This window comes from Columba livia, chromosome 16 (genome assembly GCF_036013475.1).
Source record: "Columba livia isolate bColLiv1 breed racing homer chromosome 16, bColLiv1.pat.W.v2, whole genome shotgun sequence".
Lineage (NCBI taxonomy): Eukaryota > Metazoa > Chordata > Aves > Columbiformes > Columbidae > Columba > Columba livia.
This window is the reverse complement of record NC_088617.1, coordinates 7,545,323-7,570,325: the sequence shown is the minus strand read 5'-3', so window position 1 is coordinate 7,570,325 and position 25,003 is coordinate 7,545,323. Positions and strand designations below refer to the sequence as shown.

The 25,003-nt window shown below is 45.0% G+C and overlaps 1 protein-coding gene across 4 annotated transcripts in view; it reads right to left on the bottom strand.

The window, feature by feature from the left end:
* The window catches only part of NKAIN4 (sodium/potassium transporting ATPase interacting 4), a 45,618-nt gene that overhangs the window by 6,197 nt on the left and 14,418 nt on the right, over positions 1–25,003 (bottom strand). For all 4 annotated transcript variants that reach the window (XR_010466583.1, XR_010466582.1, XM_065032362.1 and 1 more), the window contains exons 2-5: positions 16,445–16,582; positions 15,873–15,953; positions 7,942–8,139; positions 1,473–1,533 (exon numbers count right to left, since the gene is read on the bottom strand). Coding sequence is in view for 2 of the 4 variants with exons in the window: in XM_065032362.1 (XP_064888434.1) it covers positions 1,473–1,533; positions 7,942–8,139; positions 15,873–15,953; positions 16,445–16,582 (478 nt within the window). In the remaining 2 variants the exon portion in view is untranslated. The remainder of the gene's footprint in view (positions 1–1,472; positions 1,534–7,941; positions 8,140–15,872; positions 15,954–16,444; positions 16,583–25,003) is intronic.

Genomic DNA, 25,003 nt, shown 5'->3' with positions numbered 1-25,003 from the left:
GGAAACCACAAATGGAAGAGAAAATTAAAACGCAGCTCAGATTTGTCCGGGTCACTGGAAGGATCTACCACTGTGAGTGTGAAATATTGATGGTTTGTCATTGTTAATTATTCAAGCTGGCATTTTAACTCCAAGCTGGGAAATGGAGGGAAAAGGAATTTGTTAGTGGGAAAAAAATATACAAATCCTGAAATTAACAGCTCTGTTTCTAGATAATGCTTCCTTCCATGCGGTTGCCTGTCCTAACAGATCCCCACTATAAAAATGAGCTCTGTCAAGTTGTTACTTCACAATAGTCAAAAGGGGCTCAGAGCTCAAGCTATTTAGCTAATATATGAACTATAGGGTAATTTTAAAATATTACTTATAACGTAACACCTTTGCTAAGTGCAATGCCAGGCTCCAAACAAATGATTGATAAAGTCAGCGGAGTGAGTTCAGCCACATGGGAAGCAACAGAAGAACATGAGGACAAGTCAGAAAAGCAACGTTATCTCATCTCACTCCCATGAGTGTAACATTCGTCACATACTTCCAAGTGTTCAGTTCAAAGCTGTTGTTTTTCAGCTGAAATCCACACCAGCTGCTCTTTAAAACAAAAAGCTACTTACACAAACCTAATAAATGTATTGAAGAAGTGCCACTTGGATACAAAGCTGTTGGATCAGATCCTTACCTGGAGTAAACGGATTTTCTCATTCTTCAAACATGCTGAAAATTCACAGAAAAGCAACACATTGCCAAAGAAATCAGCCTTCACATTTATTTGAACCCTACGTGTCCATTCTTATTTTGCCAAATTATTGCTTTCAAAGGGAGTTTTAGAAGGGCAAAGTAACCAGGTTATAGATATCTGGATAGATCCCAGAAACCCAACCACCCATGTGATTCTTCTGAGCCTTTGCTCTTCGCTGACATGTCATAACACTTAAAATATATCCTTTTTTGTATATCAAACGTGAGAGAGTCAGCTCCATCTTGTAAATGCAATACAGGGCTTCCTCTGCTTTTAAATTAAGTGGTCAGGTTGGTTCTTGGCAAGAAATCTCATGCTCTAGTTTGTGGCATATGATGCTCAGCAGGTGACCTGCTTGACTACCGGGCTGTGTTCCTTGTTGTAGGTGCTCCTAATTACAATGGTAATATTTCAGTGGCATTAAGCTATAGAAGCTTGAAGACAGAAGCAGCTGCCCAGTTTCTCTAAAGCCTGAGTGAGCAGCCAACACCAAGCTTTTTTGGGCTTAGAGTAACAGAATTACAGCATCCAGCACATGCTGATCTGAGATATCCTCAGTACATCCTCAAACATCCTCACAGTACAAATAGCTGATCCTTGACAGGTAGGTAGTGCCATATCACATAGAGAGATAGAAAGAAGACTGGTGGCAACTCATTCCTGATAGATGAACATCTGAGAGGGGAATAAAATGTAATAAAGCCTTTGCTTTGCTTATCTGTTGGTAAATACTTACAGCTGTCTTCTTCTTCTGTAAAAACACTGACAACATAACAGGCGTAGACAAAGCCCACCAGCTGGAAAATAGAGAGAATAAATCATTTTAGCATCAGTCTTGCAAGACTGGTCAAAACCTACTTGGCACAACTTCAGCAGCCAATATTTACTGTCAGCTTCACAGCATTACTGTACAGGTGGAGCCGAGTCCTATTTGCTGCGAAGTCCAAACTAAAACCCTGCAAGACCCATTCTCACCTTCAGAACAGCAAAAACTTAGTTAACCATGAAAATGATGACGTACTGGCAGCAACATTCAGAGACACTGAAATCTTTAGCAACTTAGGCCTGGAGATCAAAAATGCATTGGAAAGAAATCCCAGTCTTACTCTAGCTCTACAATTTCTATGGTTACTTCTGTCATTGGAGGATAAACCCTTCTGCATGGACTAAACAAGCATTGGGCCTGCAAAGTAAATGGGCAGAAGATGATAGCAGTGGTCTTAATTCACAAATCGCATAGGTTAGCAGTAAATTGTCAGCTCCTGGGAACCAGTTAGAAGCAGGGAAGGAGCAATAAACCAGTAGGTGCCTCTCAAAGAGCAGCCATCCTGGCATGGTGCAGCCTACAAGTCAACCCATTGCCCAGGGAAATCTCTGCAGCAGAAAACCAGAAAACATCAAAACCACAATTTAAAGTAGTCTGGTGGGTCTGTCCTTAGCTGGTGGTTTGCAGAAGCTCTAAAGCATCAGAACAGTCTCATGCAGTTTCCGTGGCGAGTTGTCACTCAGCCCGAATAGAAAAACAAACTTCTAGTACTATGGGAGTTAAGCATCCTCACTCCAACAGGGCTTTATTTTGCTTTACCTTCAAGTTAATCAAATATCCTCCCCATCCTTCATTTTACATCTTTACATAACACCCCACTTAGCAAGATCTTGGTTGACAGTAACTATATTAGTAAAGTTATTGTGAGACGTAATTGTTTTCCACTGTGAACTCAATTCTTTTGAACAAGAGTTAAAATGTAACATACAGTGACTCACTCCAAGGGAAGACAGAATGATGCATAGTAGGGCTTGAAAAGTGGAGTTCATTCATTTTTAATTTGACAGAAAAATACATCACACCAGAAAACAAAAGGCAAGATAATGAGATTTCTACTGGGGAGTTATAACGCATTTGTGATTTCTCCTGCTCTCCCTGACAAAACACACCATGTTGGAAGGAAAGCATAGCTAAACCTTGTATTTCTTTTACAATTTTCTATAATCAGCTGAAAGACAAGCCAGCTCTGTCTTGGGTGAGCCTTATGGAAACTCATCCTGGTACCTCAGTGGAGAAGAAGTCGCTCCCACTCATTCCCACTGCACATTTTTGAAACCAGGGCTGCTTCATAGTAAGTTTCTATGAGCTACAGAGGACTTTGTGCAGAAAATATCCATCTATCTATCTATCTATCTATCTCCTTCTGGCCATGATACTAACCACAAAGCCACATGTAATGGCCAATCTAGTTTTACTTGATGACTTTTAGAATTGCCTTCAAGTAGAAACATTGCTTTTTAAAGGCAAACAAACAAAATGTATTTTAAAAAAATCAGAACAATCGGAGATTTTTCTTCTGACAGAAAAGCCAGGGAGCTGTTTTTCTTTCTGCAGTTTGGGGCAGGTTTGGTGGTCCCAGATGTGTCCTTACATCACAAGTAGCCTTGGCTGTGTAATCAGCAATTAGTGCTCATCAGCTGAGCCGGGGTAGCTACTGATGTCATCACTTAGAAGTACTCTTGGAAAAACAAAACGCTTCAGATTAAAGCAGTCCCAGCATCCAACAGGATGCCGAACCACCCCCCTGCACACGCTGGTCTCCACCACAAGTGTGTTTGTGCCCACCCTGGGATCGAATCAGGAGTGCGGCCACACTTTTTTGAGTTTGGAGATCCAGACTTTTCCATTTTACAGGACATAAGGTCAAATCATGCAATTTACATACATACAAACATCCAAGTAGGAAAGATGCATCTTGAACATGTGTCCTGATTCCAAGAGAACTCCAGGAAGGTTTTCTCTTTCCCCAGATTTTCCATCACACCTCAGAGCAGGGACTTTGGGTTAATAGAGCCATGCAAAGTGGCAGAAAGCTTCACAAAGACCAAGAATTTGGCAGTAATTTCACTCTTGTTCAAAGTTCCATCTTGGTTGCCGATTTCAATACAAAAGAGGGGCTTAAGCTCTACTATACCAGAGAAATAATGATAATTCTTAGATCTTTGCAAGTTATGTAGGGGAGGTGGAAGAGGAGGGGAAACGTCAGTGATGTAAAACGACACTAAGCTATTGCTCTAATTCCCCAAAGAATGTTCTTGGGCTTTGGCCTCCGCTGCTGTTTCTTTACTTGTTCTACATGTTCAGTACCAGCTTCCTCCAGGCTGCACAAGTATCCGATTAAGGTTTTTATTAGGAACACATGTTGTAGGCAGGTGTGTTCAGTCAGCCTGTCAGACAGCCTGGGAACACACATGCTGCCCAACAAAAGAGGATAGAGCTGGGGTGTCCTGAGCATTCTGTAGGCAAATGAACAGAGCAGGAGAGATGGGAAGAGACACGTGCCCAAAGGAAAGAAGGAAAAGTCTGTACATCCCTCTCCCTTCAGTCATCTGAGGTTAATTTTTTAATAGTGAGTTGAAAAGCGTTCACAAAACAGCCGCATTGAACTGAAGTGCTGGAGCCAGGAGGGCTGAATTACAGCAAGATCTACAGAAAAGGAGCCGCTGGCTGTGAGTGTGCAAAACACATGAAGGATGGGAGGGCAAATTTTAGGTGTTGCTCATGTAAAGTCTTTGCTTCAGCCTACATCTGTCCTAGTGAAGATTCTGGGCTCTTCAGCTCTTCTCTCAATAGAAAAACTCGCCATTGGTTTTTCCACTACAGAGAATATGTGCAGTCTCCATCTTCAGCACAAATGGATTCCAGGTCTCACTTCTAATCAGAACTAATGAAGTGTGTACGCTAGAGGGGGAAAATGAAGAGATTTCTGCTATGAGCAAGCAAAAAGCCAGCTTGTGAAGGAGCTAGTGTGGCCAGATGGCCAAAAAGAGGCAACCAAAATCCTTTGATTCCTTGACCTTCTTTACTCTTTGGATGCAATTACGGCCACTGAAAATCTCGCTTCTGCCAACAGCAAAGTATCTCTCGTGCGTCGCTTCTCACATAACATCTGCTGTCAGGGCTTGTATCGCCGCCTTCCTGGGAACCTTCCAACCTGTCAGTCTGCGTGAACAGCAGACAGGCAGGCAGCGAGCTCTCTCGGTTGGGAAGACATTTCCAATTTCCATCCCGTTCAGCAGAGCCTCAGGAAAAGCCAAACTCTCCCCTCTTCCAGAACTGCCATATGGACAGCCCAGAGCTATGCCAGGTATTTCCAAACCAGAAATCACTTCTTTCCCTGCTGGCTGCGAGTTGGGGAGATGCAAGATGAATCCTTGCTAGGATTAAAAATAAAATTTAAAAAAAAAAAAAAAGCCGCTTTTTCTTTTTTTGACAAACTAGTTGCTGTTGCATTTCCTGATTGGGTTGGTAGGATTAGTTTTATAGTGGCATTTCTATACCAGCACAGACTTTAAGATGTTGTTGTAATAAGCTTTTCCCTCCAATATCTTCTGTGCTAAAGCACTGAGAAAACCTACAGCCACCTGTATCATGCATGGTGAGTGATGTGAGCAAATCTGATCCCATTCCAGCTTAAAGGAGTTGCTTTTGCCTTTAAGAAGTACAGAAAAGCTCAGAGCGAAAGCAGACTGAGACCTTATGTATCTTCAAATGTATGCCCAGGAGCAGGATAATATAGTCAGCAGGAGTCCTGACAGCAGACACTGTGCTCACCATATGGGTTCAGGTTTGTTTTCCCTCCCCTTTGGCAGGCGAGATGGAATTCGGTGAGATGAACTCAGCCTTACCCCAGGTACGCAATATGGTGCTCTACAGCTCCTCAGTAGTCTCAAGGAACCGGTATTTCCAGAAAACAAGCAAAAATGTCCACAGCTGGGCAGTGCTTAAAGAACATGCATTTCACACTACTGTATCTGGAATTAAAACAAACCAACCAACCCCAAAACAAACAAAAAACCCCAAACCAAAACCACCACCACCCACACAAAAATGAAAACAAACAACACACACAAAAAAAACCCCAAAACCAACCAAACCCCCCAAAAACCCAACCCAAACCAAAAACCACCATACAAAAACCCCCACAAACCTCCCCACTCACAACTTCCAGAAACCATTAAACAATGAAAAAAGAAAAACAACTACAGAAAACAGAGTTTTGCCTGTCCCTTGCCCTTCTTAACAGGGAACTGACTGTTCTGGTTCCAAATGCGTGGCAGACAAGGAGGGAACTGGGTCATGTCCCTTGCTGCATCCCCTGAGCCTTGAAGTTCCCAGTCATGTTTTCTGTCCTATTGATCTGGTGTCCCTGCCTGTCTGCGGTACAGGCGCTCTGGGAAGGACAGCAGCCTGTAATAAAATCTGCCTTAAAATGAGATAAAGGGAACAGAAAAAGATCCTGGCAGGGATCAAAGAGTTTGACCCTCAGAGACTAAAAAGGGAGAGGACGGGCTGACTGTTTGCAGGCGAGGTCTGAGTGAGAATGTGAAAAGGCTCGATTTCTGCCTTACCTCAGCAACGCAGAGAGGAAGAGCTCTGTTTCTCCCTCTACATGACAAAATTACATGAGCATTTCAGAGATGGCAGCAGTTACAGGCCTGGGGCTTCAATACTCTATTACAGGACAAGCAGAAACTTAGTTCACTCTGCACTGCTCAGCCCATATGGCTTTCTTGCATACACATATTTTAGCCTCATTTCCAGGGTTTAGGATTTGAAAATCCACTGCAACTTAAATCTCAGGGAGAAAGAAAATATTTACCTAATTCCTATTTTATCTTATAGTTCCCTCCTCGGTCTCCCCATCTGGCCCTTTGTGGTGTTTTGCAGATGCACAGGGAATATTGTCACGTGCCTTTGGGAAGAAGCAAAGGAGAAAACACTGCCGGAGACACAGGCTCCTAAATATCAGCACGACCTCTTAGCTCAGGACTATGTGCCTACATTAGTGAGTTGCTATAAAACAAAGTCAGGACCACTTTTTAGCTGAAACTTTAACCTGGGGCACAGGGGCTGGTGCCAGCCCAGGCATTTTGGAAGGATGCTCTAATAACAGTAAGAGACTCCTGCACTTGGGATGTTCTGACTTCAAAGTCTGTCAGTTGTGTCACCAAACTCAGGAAAGAACCAGCAGCATCAATCCTGTTCCAGCCAACAGCCCTTTCTAAAAGACAAGAGGTTTTATTCTTCTGGATACTTGGGTTTGCTTTTCTCATACATATGCATCAAAGCGACTCTCAGGACACTTTAATACAGATCATTTTCCCTGAAGGGGAACTAACCAAATATTAACAGCCAGCACACATGCCAGGGAGTCAATCCAGCTCAGGAAACAGGAGCTTCTCTGTCTGCTGCTTCTTCTGTGACATGGCAAGAAAGAAGCCAGGGTCTGTCCCTCCCTGCAGTTCACTGGGTCACACGGATCATCCCATCTAATAGGAAATGCAGTAGAAAGTTGTACCAAAAAGTGTGCAGAGAAGTGCTTGGCACTCCAGCAGCTTGGAATTTCTCTGTTCATTACCCCTCAACATTTAATCAGGGCACGTTACCCTTTTTTAAGCCAAAACTGAAAGCTGAAATGTGAACGTTTCACCAGTCCACGTCCGTTTGTACTTAAAGCCTTTAACCACAAATAACAAAGCAAAGCAGATTAGGAAGATGCAGGCTGCTAACTCTAATGCTGCTACAAAATTCAAGACTACCCACGAAGCAAGGGGAACAATGGCCATTTTGTTTCAGTTAATTTTGCAAACAAATGAGAAACAATTAATAGTGAACATTAAGGACATTGAATTACTGCGGAGTACTTTAAAAAACCTGTGGAAGACTCTGTTGCGGAAAGAGCTGATGGAAACATTTAGTGCATGTATCTTAGGTGTCAGCAGAAAGAAAACATGCTGCTTTCTGCCTCCTTACAGTTTCTTTCATTTTCTGGAGATAATGATCTCCTCCCTTTTATTTCTTCACAACAAATGTGCACATATGTGCTCCCCCCCTATCTCTAAGGCATGTGGAGTAAGATAAATCCTTGCTCAGAAGGGTCTCTGTCCTTGTCAAAACATGAATTTCCACCTCCTGCCAGGGACACAGAACAATATGCTATTGTATGCTTGCATGTGATGCATCACTTCAGGTGTTAGGTTGCTGGGATCCATTTCCAATTCTTTCAAGCAATATTGTTCATAAGAGAGAATAGGAGAACAAACAAAATTTACAGAGACTTTTTGCAAACAGATGATACCAAACGGGGTGGAAAATATGGACCAGCCTCTGTGCCAGGAAAAAGAACAACAGCATCTCTTCAATGATTTGTACTCACCGCGATCAGGATCTGGAAGGAGCTGTGCATGACCTCGATGTACCGGTACTCCAGGGCGCAGCCGATCACAGAGACGTAGGAATGGCTGTCCAGCCCTTTGATGCCAGACATTGACGCCTCCTTCCTTACGCAGCCAGGACCATTTTCACTCCACCAGGACTGGTGCCGGGAGATATTGAATGTCAGGAGTTCACTGTCCTAAAGAGAAAATTTTCAGAGATCTCCATAAGAGTGCTGGATATGCTGTCAGGTGGAGGAACCACTTTGCTAGTGGTTCCTGTGCCCAGAAGAGAGCTCTGCTTTGCGGTTTGGAGATTAACCTTGCAAATCTAGAAGAAAAAGCTAAATGAGGCAGCACTAAGCACCTTGTCACAGAATCATGTTATGGGTCTCTGTGCTCCCCAGCACACAGAACTGAGAAATATGAACTTCATAACCCCAAGGTGAGTTTCAAAACCCAACAGATCTTCTTCTGTTCCTAGCATTTAACACATCTAACAAGTTCCTTTACCATTCCTGTCTGATTTCCTTCCACACTCTTCACATGTGGTGCTTCTACATCTTCTGCTGACCTTACTGACTGTCAGCCTGAGATGAGGTTACCCAGCAGAGCTGAGCTGACCTCTCGGTGATTATTGCAGCTTCTTTTAAACACCTCCCCAGCAACTCCTTATCATCTCTACCCCAAGAGAGGCTTTTTGTTTTGCTCTTCTCATCTTTGCTAATTCAATAATTTAAAACATGCCATGGTGGGGGTTACACACATAGTGCAGGACTTTGGTGTGCAACTGGGAGCTCATTTATAATAAAAATGACAACACTTTCCTCACATTTGGGAAAAAGAGTGGTACTCACTGGAACACCCATGAGAGCTTCTGGATTTTGAGCTTACAGGACATGTCAAACCCCTCCCTGCAGACGGTAAAAGATGGCTCAGAATTAGCTCAGGAGATCAGCCGCATCACTTCACAGACAGTGTTAAGTGCCGGGTGCCCCAGCAGCCCCACTGTCACTTTGATGCAGAATCAACTCCCCCTTCTGACCACAAAATGGGGCAAGGGCTTGGAAGTTTTATTCTAAAGGACACATTATAAAATGGATCAGGCAGAGAATCTGTGTGTCTCTACAGGGTAGAAATAGGTACTGGATATAGACACCCCAGTTAACCATTACTAAAAGTTTTAGCACCAATCCATATATTACTTCACACTGCTCATGCCAGGGTCTTACACAATCCCTATAGGAAAGAAGTGGCTCCCAGAATAGCAGCAGAGCTTGGGATGTTCAAGCTTCCCAACACGGGAAACATCACATGGCAGCTCCTTTGCCTCAGCTCCCTGTAGGGTCAAGAGGGAAAAACAGATTCAAAGCAGCTAATCCAGGCTCCTGCTCCGAATTACCCTCTGGAGAGAAGACTTGTCTCCACAGCCAATACAGGGATCTTGGCCAGGCAGCCCTGCAGATACAATTTTGTGTCTTCATGTTTGTTTCCAGAAGCAAACTTGAGTTACAAAAGCAGAAAATTTGAACGCTAGCCAGAAAACCTGTGACCAGAAACCAACTTCCCCTCTATGCACATTGTGTGGTTCCCTCCGTTCCACCACAGATACTCAAAAACAGTTTGCAGAGCCGTTATTAAAATATGCTGCAGGAAGCACATGTTAAGAAATGTGGACAATTAAATGAGAAGACAGCTGCCAAACTGCCGACACAATCACCACAACAGATGGGATGTGCGTTACAGTAGATGGAGAAGGGCACAGAGATGAAGTGTGGCACCGGTGCAAAAGCTGCCTGAATAGCAAAGACAACAGGGAACAACTCTGTTAACAGTTGGGAGTTTAAAGGGAGCTATCTGCATTTTAAAGGCTATAGGGAATAATTATTAGATTGGCATGTACACAATAGTGCGGACAGTACAAGGTGCTGTGCTATCTGCATTTCTAGAGACAGTTTTGCAGCTTCTCACAATTTTGGCAGAAGAGTCTGGGTTGCTCCCTCTGCTGGGCACTGCTCTTCAGTGGCCCACAGGCATCCCACATACCCACTACATCACATCTTTTCTGCAAAACTTGTTCTTTCTCTCCCAAGTTTGCATGCTCTGAGACACATGATCTTCCCCAGCAAGAGATCTCTGTGTTCTTGCCCTCTCACAAGCCACACACCACTGGTCAGAGAAGGGAAGAATCATCTTTCTCACAAAAAGGACTCAATTCCTGCTTATTTGCCCGGGGCTTCCCTCAGTCAGCACAGAAACAAAGCTGTTCCCCAGGATCTACTCTTAACCTCCGTCCCCAGGGCTTCCCTCTCCCAGCTCACAGATGGCGCCTTCCCAAACCTTCTGCCTCACGGATGCGAAAAGCCCCTTTGGTACCTTCTCTGCTCCTTCCAGAGGCATCGATGTGGATTTGGCAAAGTAAGAAACTGGCTGCTTTCCTTCCCGAATCCCCCTTTTGTCAGTCCTTATAGGATTGGCTCTGGCTTAACTTTGCTGCAGAAGCTGAGCTTGCTTGTGAATTAAGCCTGAAAAAGCAGAGCAGGTGTTGGGCTGGAGGGAGGCAGGTGGAGGAACAGTAGGTCCAAACCAGGATGAACTGCTCTTTGCCTACAATCATGCTTCAGCTCAATTAAAAAAAAAAAAAAAGTGTGTGTGTATATGTGTATATATATACTTCAGTTAAGAAGAGATTGGAAAACTGAGCACATTTGCACATTTGGATTCTAAAAGCACCACAATGACTTACAGACAAGCCATCCATCTCACAGATGTAAAATGGACTCCGATGGCACACGGGGAGTGTGGATGCCCTCACATTCACAGAGACGCCTTTCTGAACAAATGTCTGTCTGAGCACTGCAGGGCACGAGGGCAGCATGAATGAAAGGGCCTCAACATCCAAAGGGATGTCATTCATTTGCCTGTGTCCCTGGTTGGGTGTCCATGGAGGATACCTGGGCTGATGGGGCACAATAAAAGAGCGTTCAAGAAAAAAAATCACCTAATTGAGCTCCAGTTGCTCAGTGCTTGCTGGGAGACTGGCAAAAAAATTCACAGGGTGTCTCCTGCGGTTTGCCAGCTTCATTTGCAAGGAGGTGGTTGAAGATAAATGAAACAACAAAATAGAAGCAGTGCACTAAAATCAGGAGAGAAACAGTTGCAAGAAAGTTTAGGAAACAGCTGTTTCCCAAAACCTTTCTGCAGCACTTTTGAAGTCTAAACACACCGAAATGCTCCCAGAAGGGGTATGCAGGTTGTTAATCATCCCCAGAGCGAGTCCTGCCGCAGGGGGAGATCTGTGTGTAACCACGCTCCCCCCGGCTCTCGACAGGCTGCTGTTTAAGGGCTATCGCTTCCTCTTTAACCTTCAGCCTGGAGAGAAATATGAGCAAAGAGTGACACCAGCTCCTTCTCAGGAGCATGTTGAAAGCCAGCCAGAAAATCACATATCACTCCAAACTGTTGCAGCACCTGGTTGCCATCCATTTGCTATCAGCGTGAGAGGAAGAAAACAGCACTAAAACTGTAGTACCTGCATTTTATAGGCTATTTTCCCTTCCCAGCCTCACCCCACGGTGTCCCATGGGGAGCTCACACCTACCCTTGACACTCTCCGAGCCAGCTGTGCTCCTCTTAAACAGTTTTCTGAAAGCTGTTCTGAAATGGCTTTCTAAGGGACGCTATCAGAGATGATTTTATTTCTTGTTGTTAACAGCTTTCTGAACCACCTTCCCCCAGATTTCCTTAATTATCAGGCAAGCCAGCAAGCTAATGGCTCTGGAAACAAATCGAACCCTGTATGGGAGTCCCTAGAGCAGAATAATTTTAAGTCTTTTTGGTTCTAAATATTTCCTATCAAAACAGGAAACATAACATTTATCTTTTAGTCATGTGTGCTGAATAGCTGGATACCCTGAGCCAACAGAGAACCACTTTCATTGTTTCCCAGCAGGCTTGTTGACAATGCCACAGCATTTAGAGGCCAAATCCCAGGCTTCCAGTTTCAAAATTCAGATGGAGTTGAGGGACAGTTATAATCACACATGCATTTATCCATCCTCAGTTTATTTTTGCAGGTACAAAGTCATCCCAAGATGCCATCCAGATTCTCTGGAATACAAATAACCCCCGCTATCTGACTAATAAGGGCTGCTTCCATTTCAAGAGGAGATTTAGACCACACCACGGCTCTAGATTCAGATCAAAGCACTGGGTAGTCAAGAGAAAATATAAAGAAAGGGTAAAAAAACGCAAACCAAACCAGAACACATCCTTCTGAGATGAGTAATTCCAGAGGGAAAAGACAAAGGAATACATTAAAATACACAACAGCAATTCCTCAAACCTCTCTGAACGTTTCTCAAGTACATGACGAAGAGTCAATCAGAGTGGCAGCTGGACAGACAGATGCTCATATGTCTTAACAGCAGGATTTTAATTATTAACTCGGACCTGGTGGCTGCAGGAGGGACTGTGCTTCACACTCAAGCAAACAGGGAGAAGCTTAACGTGTTATTTCAAGCACAGCCTAGAAACTTCAGAGAGCTCCCAACAATTCACCTAACCAAATGGCCAGGCAGACAAAGAGAAAAGAGGGTGATGGAACAGGCACAGGCCAGGAGGAGGAACAGCAATCTAGAAATTCAGCTGTGACCCCACCATGGGCAGCGGTTAGGCACTTTTGGAGAGGCTGCACTTCCCCCAAGTGTGCTCAGAAGGATAAGCAGAGCAAGTCAGCACCGTAATGCTGCCAAAAGCCGCTCGGAGAAACATCATCTCCCTGCCAGTGCCGAGAAGCAACCCTCCAAATCCAGATTGCTCCATCTCTTGCCTGCTCGTTGGCAAAGCACTTAGAGGAAAGCTGGCATGGGCTACGTGCTTAGGGAGGCCCTTGCAACATAAAGGGATGTGTTTTCTTAGACACTTGTGCTGATCCGTTTGTGTCTGGCCACCTAACGAAGTTCTGCTTGTTCCATCTTCCACACTCTTATTCCTACCAAGAAGAAATTACAAGATAAAAAAGTGACAGGATAGAAAAATCAGGCTAGTTTAGTCCTTCCAGGAAGTAGAGAATAGATTCACAATGCAGGAAAGATAGTTCACCTTTTCAATAAAAAGAACTCATCATAGTTATAACTAGAGGTTAGGAGGCAGATGGTTAGCAAATAGTTATAACTACCCTGAGCAGGTCTGGCCATTCTTGGGGTTTCCATAGCCAGGAGAGAGCAAACACTGCTGGAGGAACCTGGAGGGTAAATAAGCACGTCGGGAAGTGTTGGGAAGTGATTCAGCAATTCGACAATGATGCACCTACCAGTCCATAGTCTACTGATGACACAGAGTTTATAACTGGGGGGTCTCTTAACCCCTTTGCCAAATTGCTCGTGGGTTGACATGGGACCTCACCTCAGACCCCACAGCCGTGCAGTCCCTGGTTTCTGGTTTTTTGATCAGCCAGGCACCCAAAGCAAAGGGGACACAAGGAGAAGCGTCTGAGCTCCCCTCACAGCCCTGCCCTGCATGCATCCTGTTCCCCCACCACTGCACATCCAGATTCAGGCCCCAGAGCACAAAGAATTATTTGCAAGAAGTGCACACAACTGCTTCCACACTTTTTTCATTTCTCCAGGCTTTTTCTAAACTTGTTATAGCAAAAGCACTTGGATCCTTTCTCCTCTTTCTCACCTGACCTGAGTTATCACCTGTTTCAGTTGCACTGGGCTGTCATTACCAGTCATCAAGTTAACAAACTCCATTCTTTCTAGCTCGCTGCCCTCTCTGCATTTTGTCATGATGAATTAGTCGGCTGCTGACAGAGATCTCCCTGGCAGGCTGCCCTTGTCAAGAATACAGAGGGGCGAGCAGGAATGCTGCTCGCCAGGAATCAAAGGAAAAAACAGCACCCAAGACCTTTCTCAGAGCTACCAGCCCCTTGAGAGACATGGACAGGAGCACAGCCCCATCCAAAACACTCCCCAGCATCTTCATGCTTAGTCTAGTAGTCAATGAGTTAGTGCTTACCTGACCAGCTCCATCAGCCTTGCTCCACCAAAGCTGCTCTTCTAATACTTACAAATTCCCTGCTTATTGCCAGGCTAATTACAAGCTTTGACTTTGATTTTTTATTAGGAACTAAAGGAGAGCTTCTCCCAAGGTCCCACGGAGATACATGCTCCTCTGCCATTAACCCCATAGGTGCTGTCCTGCCCTTGCCCCCTCCAAGAGCCTGAACAACACTTGCTCATCCAAGCCCAGGTTTGTCCTTCTGGGGTCTGATCCCAAGCCCACAGAGGTCAATAAGACCCCGCAGAGCTCAGTCGGCTTTGGATCAGGTTTCTAGAGATGCAGTAAGAGAGCAACATTACTCTCGAGTCCATCCTGCAAATCTCCATGCTTTCCTACGGAAACCTTCATTCCTGTTTTAAGTCTATCTTCTGTTCCCATGTGAAGTTTTGTTTTGCCATTACATAGCCCCAAATAACTTCAGTTAAATAGGAGAAGGAGAAAACAAAGCAGCCTCATGAGCTTTTCTTACAAGACAGCCGTTTTAAATGAAAATAACTCATTAAGAGCACAGGCAAGACTGTAAAGAATTTTACCACCAAATGAGCACAAATACTCTCACGTTTTTGCCAGTTGACGCCAAACTAACAACAGGAATTTCTCATTGCATCTCTAGAGGGAAATCCACTGAGTCGATGACAACTTTTATAGAACTGGGCTGCAGTACAGAAGTTCTCAGTTAGAAGAGTCACCCCATAGGCTAAATAAAGGTTCTCCGTTGGCTTTGCTGAAATGAGCCACAGCACAGAGCAAGGTTATGAGCTGAAGCTCCTCTGTAGTGGAGAAAGGAGTTTGGGGCTCTGTTTGAATTGCAGAACAGCAACCCAATGTGTTATACAGCAGGTTGGGAATAGTAAACACAAGTAATCAGCTGGCTGGAAGCAAACATTGGCTGTCAGAGAAGCTCCCAGGGCAGTTTATCAAGCCAATATTTCCTCCACAGAAGGAAGCTTTCAAACAGTTACATAAAATCCTTTTTTTCACTTGGTCACAGCCAACACAAAGATCATCTCAGGCTGAGCTTTCAGACCATGAGTAATCACTGTTTTGGCCCAGAACTCTCTCAAAGTTTCTATGGATAATTGAGAAAGGAAATGGAGATTAATTGAGGAATTAGGAAGTTACATTTTCTTATCTGCAAAGGATTTATGCTGTCACTCACAACTTGCTGTAGGCCTGATAAGAAAACCACAGCTCAGTTCCAATTATGACTGCAACTTAGATGTACGACCTGGGAATTTAGGCCAGATGTAGAGTGCTCCAAAATGAACCTGTATCCTATAATTGCTCTGAGTCTGCTAAGATACAGCAACACTTTGTAATTCATTGCTTACAGCCCAGGCTTAATTCAGGACCTGCCTCCCATTTTTGTTATTTCTGACTCACCCCTCATTAAGCAGACAGCAATACTTAGGTTATCTAGTCTTCAAAGAGCTTCACATATTAACTCACAACACCCCTGGCCAAGGACCATAAATAAGTACTACTGTATTTAAGAAGGAAGAATTAAGACAGGGAAGCTGTACCACCTGTGAGGCCACATCCAGAGGAGATGCAGCAGCCTCCCCAACATGCCTCTGCTTAGTTCTCCATCCAGCAGAGAGAGAAGTCTCTCCCAAATGGTGCAATGGGAAATATTTTGTCTGGTGTGGCCACTAGGTCTTTAGCAGCATTGGAAAAACAAAACAACCCAAAACAAACAACACCATCCAAAAACATCAGGAGCTGGTCAGGTATGGAATTACAGCAAAGTCCTTGGTCCAAATGAGCCCATACACTCAATCTACTACACAGACCTTACACATCCCACAGCTCAACTCCACCTCCTCAAACACAAAGCCTGGGCCTGACCCATAAATCCTCTACTCACCTTTGAGAGCCCTCCCACTTCTAAGTAAAAGCAGATGATGAAGATGTTCCAGGTGACCCAAATTGCAGTCCAGATGGCGTACTGGAAGGGAATGGAGGGGGGGGAGAGAGAAGTAATAAATAGTAGGAAGTCACTGGAATTAGTTTATATATATATATATGCGATGCAGCTGGGGGCAGTGAAATGCCCTGAGTCAACACCGCAATTGTTTTATCTTATTTCCCATATGCAGATGGTTCTTTGGCTGATTAGAGACACAGGGGCAGGAGTTTGGAGGGAACAGATGAGCTTCCGCTGTACCTTTGTCCAGCATCTGGTTCTCCCGCTCTGTGTTGTGCAGCATCTCAGGGTTACTTTTGTACTACTAATAATTATCAGAAATCTTCCAAGTTGGAAGTACAGTAGAAGTGCAGCCCTCTGAACAAGCTCAGCACCTCCTGCTTAAATTGTTTCCAATGCTCATGCCTGATTTCCCAAGCGCTTTACTCAGTTCCTCATCATTTGCCATATCCCACCAGAGCAAAGGCTGCAAAAGGCTTTGAATAGCTCTGAACAAAATGGGTGTTACTTACCACCACTATGTAGCGAGGTCTATACTGGATAGTGCCAAAGAGGCCGAGGATAACGATGATGATGTGGAGGAAGTTGGCCAGGATGGGGGCCCACTGGTAGCCCAGGAAATCAAACACTTGCCTCTCTAATGCAGCAAGCTGGAAGGGAGAAGGCAAAGAAGAGTTATAGCTTCTGGGTTCATTCTCAAGGTTTTGACGTGCTCCCTGAGCAAATCACTGCAGCAGCTGAACATATTGCTCCTTTCTCAAAGCAATTTATTGCCTGTGAACCAGGTCAGTAGGACAGAACGTGTGTCTAAATGCCCCCCTTCCACTTTGTACTCATCCCATCTCTTCTGACAGCTAAGTGAATGCAGACCAGTGAGCTCCGGTGCCTGTGTGGGGACACATCCCCCGTTCTGAGCACTTTGCCATGGGGAGGTGACCCTGGCAGTGGGCAGGGCTGAGCAGCAGGATGGGAACAGCTCAAATGGCTGCAGCAGGACTTTCAGGAGCTCATTTGTCAGAGCCTTCAGCATCACTCCTGACACCCCTCATGTTTCTGCTCTCCAGCACACATCCATCAAAGTGATAGAGAGGAGGAAACTCTCTCCTTCACCTTAACCCCACAGAAAATGCTGCCACCCAGCACAGAAACTCTGCAAACACATTGAATTTCTGAGAGGATAGGCTGTGTTCCTCTCCCACACTAACAACACGGTTCAAGGCTAGTACTATGTTCTAGAAATAAAACTCCATCACTGCTGAAGTGCTGGGCCTGATTTTTAAATCATATTTGCAGAAAGATATGGTTTTGATCTGTAACCATCATCTGTGTATCAGCAGCTCACCCGGATCGGAAAGGCTGTGTTATGCACTGAGCTGAAAGAGCATAGGAAACATGCAATTGCATGGAGCCTTTACATCCTCCCCGCTTTTAAACATTATAAGTGAAACAGTGAGTGGAGGGGGCAGAATGGTTCCTGCAGGTTTTTTCCCAGTGCTCAGCCTTACACAGAGACACCTCTTTGCTTATCTTCACTAAATCAAAGCATCCAACCTCCCCCCATTGACCAGTGACTTTGCTAGTACCAAGGCACAGCAGGAGATTTCCCCGTCTCGGTAAGATTTTTAAGTGTGTTTAAGTATCATAGTAATACACTGGGGTTGCATTATTGCATTTCATATGTATTTACACCTAAATAAATCATTACAATTTACTATCGATAGTCATTAATTTAACTAGTAATTGGACATGAACCATGGATCATCCTAGCCCACTGTGTGCCATCAGCTATGTGACATCTTTTCCTGGCTTGGCTTTTGAATGGCAGCTGGGAACTAAGCACTGGAGCATCTGGAATGGCTTGAAGCATTCAAGGATGCGAGTGGTTGTAGGTCACAGTCAAGCCACACAATGAGGGAAGCCACATCTACTAAATGACCATTATTTCTTCTTCTTCCTCCTGCGTCAGCAGGGAAATCACCTTCACACCTCTCTTGGGCTAGGAAGGCATTGCAATTCTCAACTCCACCTTGGAAGTTCAACAAAAATCAGTATTTCAAAGGAATCTAGAGCAGCCCTGGCTAAGGGATATCAGTCCACATGGCAATAAGCAGCTTTCCCTCTCTGACACCTCTCTTCACTGGCAAAGGGGTGCACGGAGTGGGAAAGGAATGGTTGTCAACAAATCTCTCTCTTCTGCGAAATAATGAGTCTTCTTTTTGAAGCAACACACGCTGCCTGGTTCTGATCCATTTGAACCACCTGGAAGATGCTGTGAGATGAGCTGTGTGGCCACATGTGGGGCTGGGATAGGGCAAGTCTGCTCCTTCTGGCATCCAGCCCGCTTCCCCCCAGCACAGCAGGTTTTCTGTATCTCATCTGAAACAGCAGCAATAGGTTAAATGCTTAATCTTTTAGGAGGAGATTAACGCACATACCTTAACGATATCTGGAAATTTGGACTCCTGACTGGCTGGCAGTGGGTCACTTGACTGTGACCGCTTCATCCAATCAGGCATTTAATTGGCTTTGTGCGTTACGTTAACACGGGAGTACGTGCCGCAGAGAGCATCAATTAGCGAGGGGACTCAATTGGGGGGTGTTCTGCAGAGATAACGCTCTGCTTAGCTTCACCTCCTGCCTTCAGGCCCTGAAATGGGAGATAAAGACAGATCCTTCCCTCCCATGCCTTCTGCCGGGAATTTTCCCACTCAGGCATCCACGTTTGGACAAGTGTTTTCTTCTCACAAACCAACATTTGCCATTAGGGCTGGATAAAAAGGGAACGGCTTGTCCTTCCATACCTTCATGATGCTTCCTGGCTTGTTTGGACCAGGGAAGACATTGGTTTGTGAAGTGAGAGGTACCCAGCTGTCCTGGAGATGGACCTGCCTATCCTCAGGTTCAGACTGGGAGCTCCTGGAGAGGTCTCCAGTCTCTGGCCACACTGGATTTTCCCCCTAAGATCCCAGAAATTACCTTCATGTCATACTTCCCTCTTCCTTACTGCAGTCACCCTTGTCTCCAGGTTATTTCTCTTCTGATTTACATTCCTTTGCCACTTTCTCCACTTTTTTTTTTAATGGTTTTGTGTCCCTGGGAGCTGCAGGTGTGACTGGTGCAGAGATCGGCTGGTTCAGCGGAGGGAGCAGGAACTGGACCACTCTGCTTTTGTGTGATGTGCAAGTTCACACAAGCTGTTTCCTCATTTATAAAAATAAAAGCAATTTTCTGCAAGAGGTGTGTTATGACAAGCGTGTTTGCTGATGAAACTCTAACACTGTATTATTGACAAGCAGGTAGTGAGTCTGTGGTGCAATCCAGTCATCAGAAATGCAGCCTGAAGTTACCTGGGGCTTGTTGTTCCTCTTTTGCCAGGAACCTCACATAATTAAGAAAATATTTGCTAAAAACAAATAGATAAACAACCGTTGCCCTCATTATACTCCAGATCTATGTGCAGAGCTTATCCATTAACTTCTGTTAAGATTTGCAGGTGAGCAGGACTGATGTTTGTGAGAAGCTGGTCTTGATTTGGGGCTGGGATGTAACTAATCTCATGGTGCTCTCCAGATCTGGTTCCTTCGGGCTCAGAAATGGCAGGGTCAGGGTTTGCCCCTCCCTGCAGGTACCAAAATATCTGCACCCTCGTCCCGAACCTCTCCTGGATCCCTCCGGTTGAGCAGGGGAAATGCCGTCTCTGGTGCTGCAGGGTTTTTGCAGGGTAAAGTCCTTGCTGTAGCGTTTTTTTACGATGATTCACAAAGCCTATTACATTCTAGAGGTATTGGCTGTAAAGAGAAATTTCACAGATTGTGGCACAGGTTTCAACCCATTCGAAGCTGACAGGACCTTTCCATCAGGAGGGCAAATTTCTCTTCTTTATGACTATTCTTATTAAAAATAGGATTCCTTCTGCTTCTTTTGCTTCTCTAGCCTGCAGAACATTTTTACCTTTCATTCTTTAAATTAAATGATTTGTTGTGGTGCTAAAATCAGAAGAGTTATGGCAGACTTTTCTCTCCTGAAATAAAGCACATTTCTGCTGATCGGAGTGAAACCAGAATAGCAATTGTCAGCCAGGCAAACCAAACAAGCCAAAGCCCTCTCTTGGGCTATCATTCATTTATACAGCCAGGAAAGACAAGAAAGGTAGAGAAGATGCTCTGCAGTTTACAGAGTCCTATCACCCAGTGATGCTGATGAACAAGTCAGAGTCACCTGTAATCCTTTAACTCCCCATCCTTTACAGCCTAATATCAAGGCCCTGTTATCAGCTAGATTTGCTCTTCTTAGTTTATTAAGCTTTTAAAGCCTTTAATCTTATTTGGTTTGGATCTGTGTCTTTCACTACATTTCTGAAATCAATTGGGACACAGAACAACAAATATCACTTTCAAGATGCAGACATGACTTGTACAGGTGCAGGAAAGATGCTCAGAAAGCCCAATGACAGGTACAGATACGCAAAAAACACATCCTGCCTACACACACACACGTGTCCATATGTATCTGCTCCTGCAAGCAACCTCGCTTTTACATTTTCCAAGTTCAGCTTTAATGAGAGATTTCTTTTGGAAGTTAAGTGTTTGAAATAAATTTAGAAGCACACAATAAATGGGGAAGGCTTATCCTACTGCAATAGACCAGCCAGGACTTAAAGAAGATACTCCTGCAAAACAGAAGGATAAATGTTTTATCCAGAAATCTAGACAATTTCCCACTGGCCTATAAAAAAGCAAAGTGAAAATTCTGCTTTTCCTTGTCTTTCACTGCTATAAGGACACAGAGCATCACAGGCTGCTCCAGCACCCCTGCTCGGTGCTGCCTTGGACCCCTGTGTGCCCATCTACAGCTTCAATACAGACAAAATTCACTAATTAAACCCCTGTATTGACCTCCTCTCCAGCCTGAAGTGAGAAGGAGCCTCAGCTGCAACCATCGGAGCCACCGCGCTCCGGGATGTCCAGGGCTCCTGGCCATTGCCCAATGCTGTGATGCAGTGGTTGGTTTTCTGCCAAACGCTTTGCTTTTTAAGAAGATGCTCTTTGTTTGTCCACTGCATAAACACCATCAGAGCGGCCAAGACTTTCACTGAAAAAGGTCACGGGTCTTTTCTTGGGGAAAAACTTGTATTGGTTTCCTGAGGTATTTTGGCTGGGCAATGGTTGATGGCTGGAGTTCAGGGCAAAGTCACAGTACTGCTGCCTCTGTGAGACATGATATAAGGATGAAAACTGAAGTGCAGCTAGCTGAAACAGCAGGAGGAATCTAAAAAGTCTCAAATGTATAATTTAAAAATATATCTATTTAGGTTTTGAACACAAATATCTCTATTTTTTGTTCTCTCAAACAGTTTGTTAGACAATACTAAACACCTGTCTGCTCTGTTTATTATTATTATTGATATTAGTATGATATTTATATTATTATACATAATCTTTCTATACAGTTGTTTTGTGTTTGTAAATGGTGAAACAATGCTAGATCTCAAGAATCCAAAACCCAAGCTGCAGTGGGGTGAAACTATCAGCAGCGAGCAGAAAATTCCCTCTGTGCCAGAGCTGATTCAAGGTGGAGGAGATTTTGTGAGCAGAAAAATTATTAAACAATAAGTCTGCTTTTAGCAGAGTGACTGCATCTCTAAGTAAATATTAATGGTTGTAATAGCTGTTTAATTAAGTTTATCTGAAAAAGCAGTTCCCTGAGCCACTGCTTCACATCCCCCTCACCGAGGGGCTCGTTCTGCCGGGTGCCGCGTCCTTGTCTCTTCTAAAGTCAGCATCTCACGTGCTAATGCCCAGTGCATTCACATGAAATCTCATTTTTCTTCAATAAGTGTTGTCAAGGAAACCCTCCTCGGGGCCTTGTGATCCACTGCTCCGTTCCCAGCATCCCTCGCCGAACCACAGAGGTCAAGAGACTAATTGCACAGGAGGTCTCTGTTTGTCACTTTGTCTCTCAGACACCTTTGGTCACTCTGGATACAATAAGCCCCATTCTCTGCTCTGTTTGGTCTGTTTTCTCTGCAGAAGCTGCTGAAACCCCCTTTATTCACACAGACATTAGAGAGGCCTCCAACGGCAGACCTTAGATCTTTAAATCGTTTCTGTTTCAGAAGCAAACTGTGGGCAGCACGATGGCCTGGAGGACCAGTGCCTGCCAAAGGTCCCTGCTGGAGAAGTCCTCATGGTCGCATGGTCGGTGTTGAGCCCCACGCCAGGTCTGTGCCCGGCAGCAGGGTCTGGCCACTCCTGGGGTGTTACCCCCCAGCAAACACAACTTTCAGTCCGCACCAAGCTGAGCACCAGGACTTCTCCCACCCCAGCGCCATCCTGTACAGAGCCTGGGCAAACATAACCCCTCGCTGTGGTGAATCCTAGAGCATCCTGCTGTTAAACACCGTGCTGTCGAGTCCTCACCACCTCCTCCTCCTCCCTGACCTGGCACCTCTGTGCTCTGGTTTCTCCTCTGCTGGTATCATCCTGCGTGTTGGCAGCGATGCTCTCAGGAGTGCCACTGTTTTGACCTTGATCCCTATGCTTTCTGCTGCTGAATGCCTTTCAGAAACATCCTAACTGCAAAGACACAGTGTTATTCAGTCCCATGTGCCCGAATGCTGCTTAGCATTCCAGGAAAGGCACAATCCTTGCCGAACATAAGGGATGAGGCTGGCACTGAAGCGATGCAGATGATGTTTGTGTCTGGAGTTGAGGCTCTGGCTTCAGAAAGGACTGAGCTTTCCCAGTACATCCCATACAGCCACCAGCCTTGCTCAGCTGAAGATGTGCGCTACACACAAGTATTCACAAACCTCTTAAACGCTTTTTCCCACCTTTAGTGGGAAAACCAGCCAGGATATGCAAGGGGGGCTGGGGTAGGAGGCAGTAGCTGGTAGTGTATTTTCTAGCGAGACTCTAAAGTCCGTGGTCCCCACCACAGCACATCCCCAGGTACAGCACAAGTGTGACAACCCCTCTTCTGCTCCACAACCTTCTCAACAAGGTGAGCAGCAGAACAGTTAATTAGCCAGCTCATGCACATATGCCCAGCACTGAATTTCTGAACGGTGCTCAGAGCACAGCTCCCAGGAAAAAAGTCTGCTTCCTAGGATAAACATTTCAGTAAAATTATTGCCATGCATTGCCTAAATTTCTCTAATATCAGGGTCAGTTAAGTGCCTGGTGAAGCTTGTGCTCTGTACACCCCACACAGCCTCTGTCCTGTTTGGTTTTCCTGCACCACATCTTGCCCCAGGGCTCAGACCTCGGGGATGTAAAGAGGTGTTTGTGCAGCAGCATCAAACACCGAAGCTGCTCTGTTCCCTTCACTCCTGCATCTCCTAATAGCATCTAAGTACCCAACACTGCTCTGATTGCTGATTGCCAAGATTAGCAATCAGGCTAAATTAATAAGCAGGTGCTTTTGTGATCCAAGCAAAAAAGCACTCTGACAAGAATGACAAACTTGTTTTATTTCTAACCTATGTCAACACTTAAACCTAAGTTTCCCAAACATAATTAAATCAATCCGTTGTGCCCACAATGCTCCCCTGTCTCCCCCCCAGCTTTTTTCTCTCTAGTTTCCCAGCTTGGCTTTGGCTCTCCAGCTTTGCAGCAGAGAGATGGGGCACTGGAACGGAGGGGACATGATTCTATTTGCAACAGACATAAAAAAATGAGTTTCTGCAACAAGTGCCTGACATCTTATCAGCCAGATGCTCTGTAAGGCTCAGCCTTACCCAGGCTCAGGCTCAGCACTTGTGGCAGTCCCAGCTTTCCCTTGCCTCTTGGAGGGAGGACTGATCCCACCTTGTACCAATGACCATGGGCAGACATCCCTGCTGGTCCCCACAAACAGCTTTAGCACTGTGGGGGGACCTTCTCCCACTAATAGCACAAATTTCCCTGTTGAGTAAAGTATATTAAAGATGTGCCATTAACTCACCAGCCATTTCCCTTGGGAGATCTGCTACCGTTTATGAAGCCATCTAAACACTATAAAGGCCGTGAAGCAGAGCAGTGTTGGGAGATCAGCAGGAATTTAATTTTCTAATAGATTTACTTCCTACCAATAGGACATTATATTCTGTGATCCCTGCCTCTGCGCAGCCAGGAAGGCTGTCCAAAGTTTGGGCTGGTTTGCATGACAGGGATGCAGGGAAAAAATGAAAATACTTAAAAAATAACCAAGGGGTGTGTTGTATAGAGAATACAGCCTATACCCTCTGGACCTGCTATCTTAAGCATTGTCTGCTTAGCAAAGCAGTCAGTTTTGCTGCTGCAGGGAGAAAGCAAACACACGCACAGGGCTTGCACAGAAGGTACAAGGCTGGACTGAAGGACTATTTGGGCCAGGATTACCCAGGCTGTCTTCTAATGATGTGGCAATCCAGAGTCTCCCAGATGCGGGAGCAGCAGTTTGGGAACAGCTCAGAGATTCCCATGAACTCTCGAGTGCCCTAGAAAGACTTCAGATCATTCAGAGGTTGGACCAAAACTCACAGGACATATAAAGCCCATGAGATACTAGCTGGACTCACTCAGTTTAGACAAAATTATGGTTATGTTTACTATTTTATAGGCATTTACTGCAAATTGCAATTTTATTTTGCCTGTGGTTACCTTGAAGTTGAATTCTGACATTAAATACACTGCTGGGAGCTTCCCAAAGGAGGGAGAAACTCTTGCTTCAGGCTAAAGAAGCCAAGCTCAGTTTTCCTTCTGTCCTGCCCACACACAGCCTGAGAAAGACTTGCTATGTCAGAGGGACATTGAGAACATCCCCTGCCTTCAGCTTTATGAATAAAATGTCCCCTGCAAGTCTCATTCATGGCTGGCACCTGCGGTTACAAAAATGCCTCTTTAAAGGCAAAACTCCTGCAGAAAGGCACCTGAAGCCAGGGGAATATGAGGATGAGGGTTTCTTGGTGTCCGTGTAGCATGGCCACCAAAGCCCTGCTTTCTGCAGAGCTCTGTGTGTCCTGAACTCAGCAGGGTGCTCCCCAGAACGTGCAGACAAATGGTCCCTGGGTCACTGATCTTTTGTGAAAACCCCAGCAAGCCTTGCTAGAT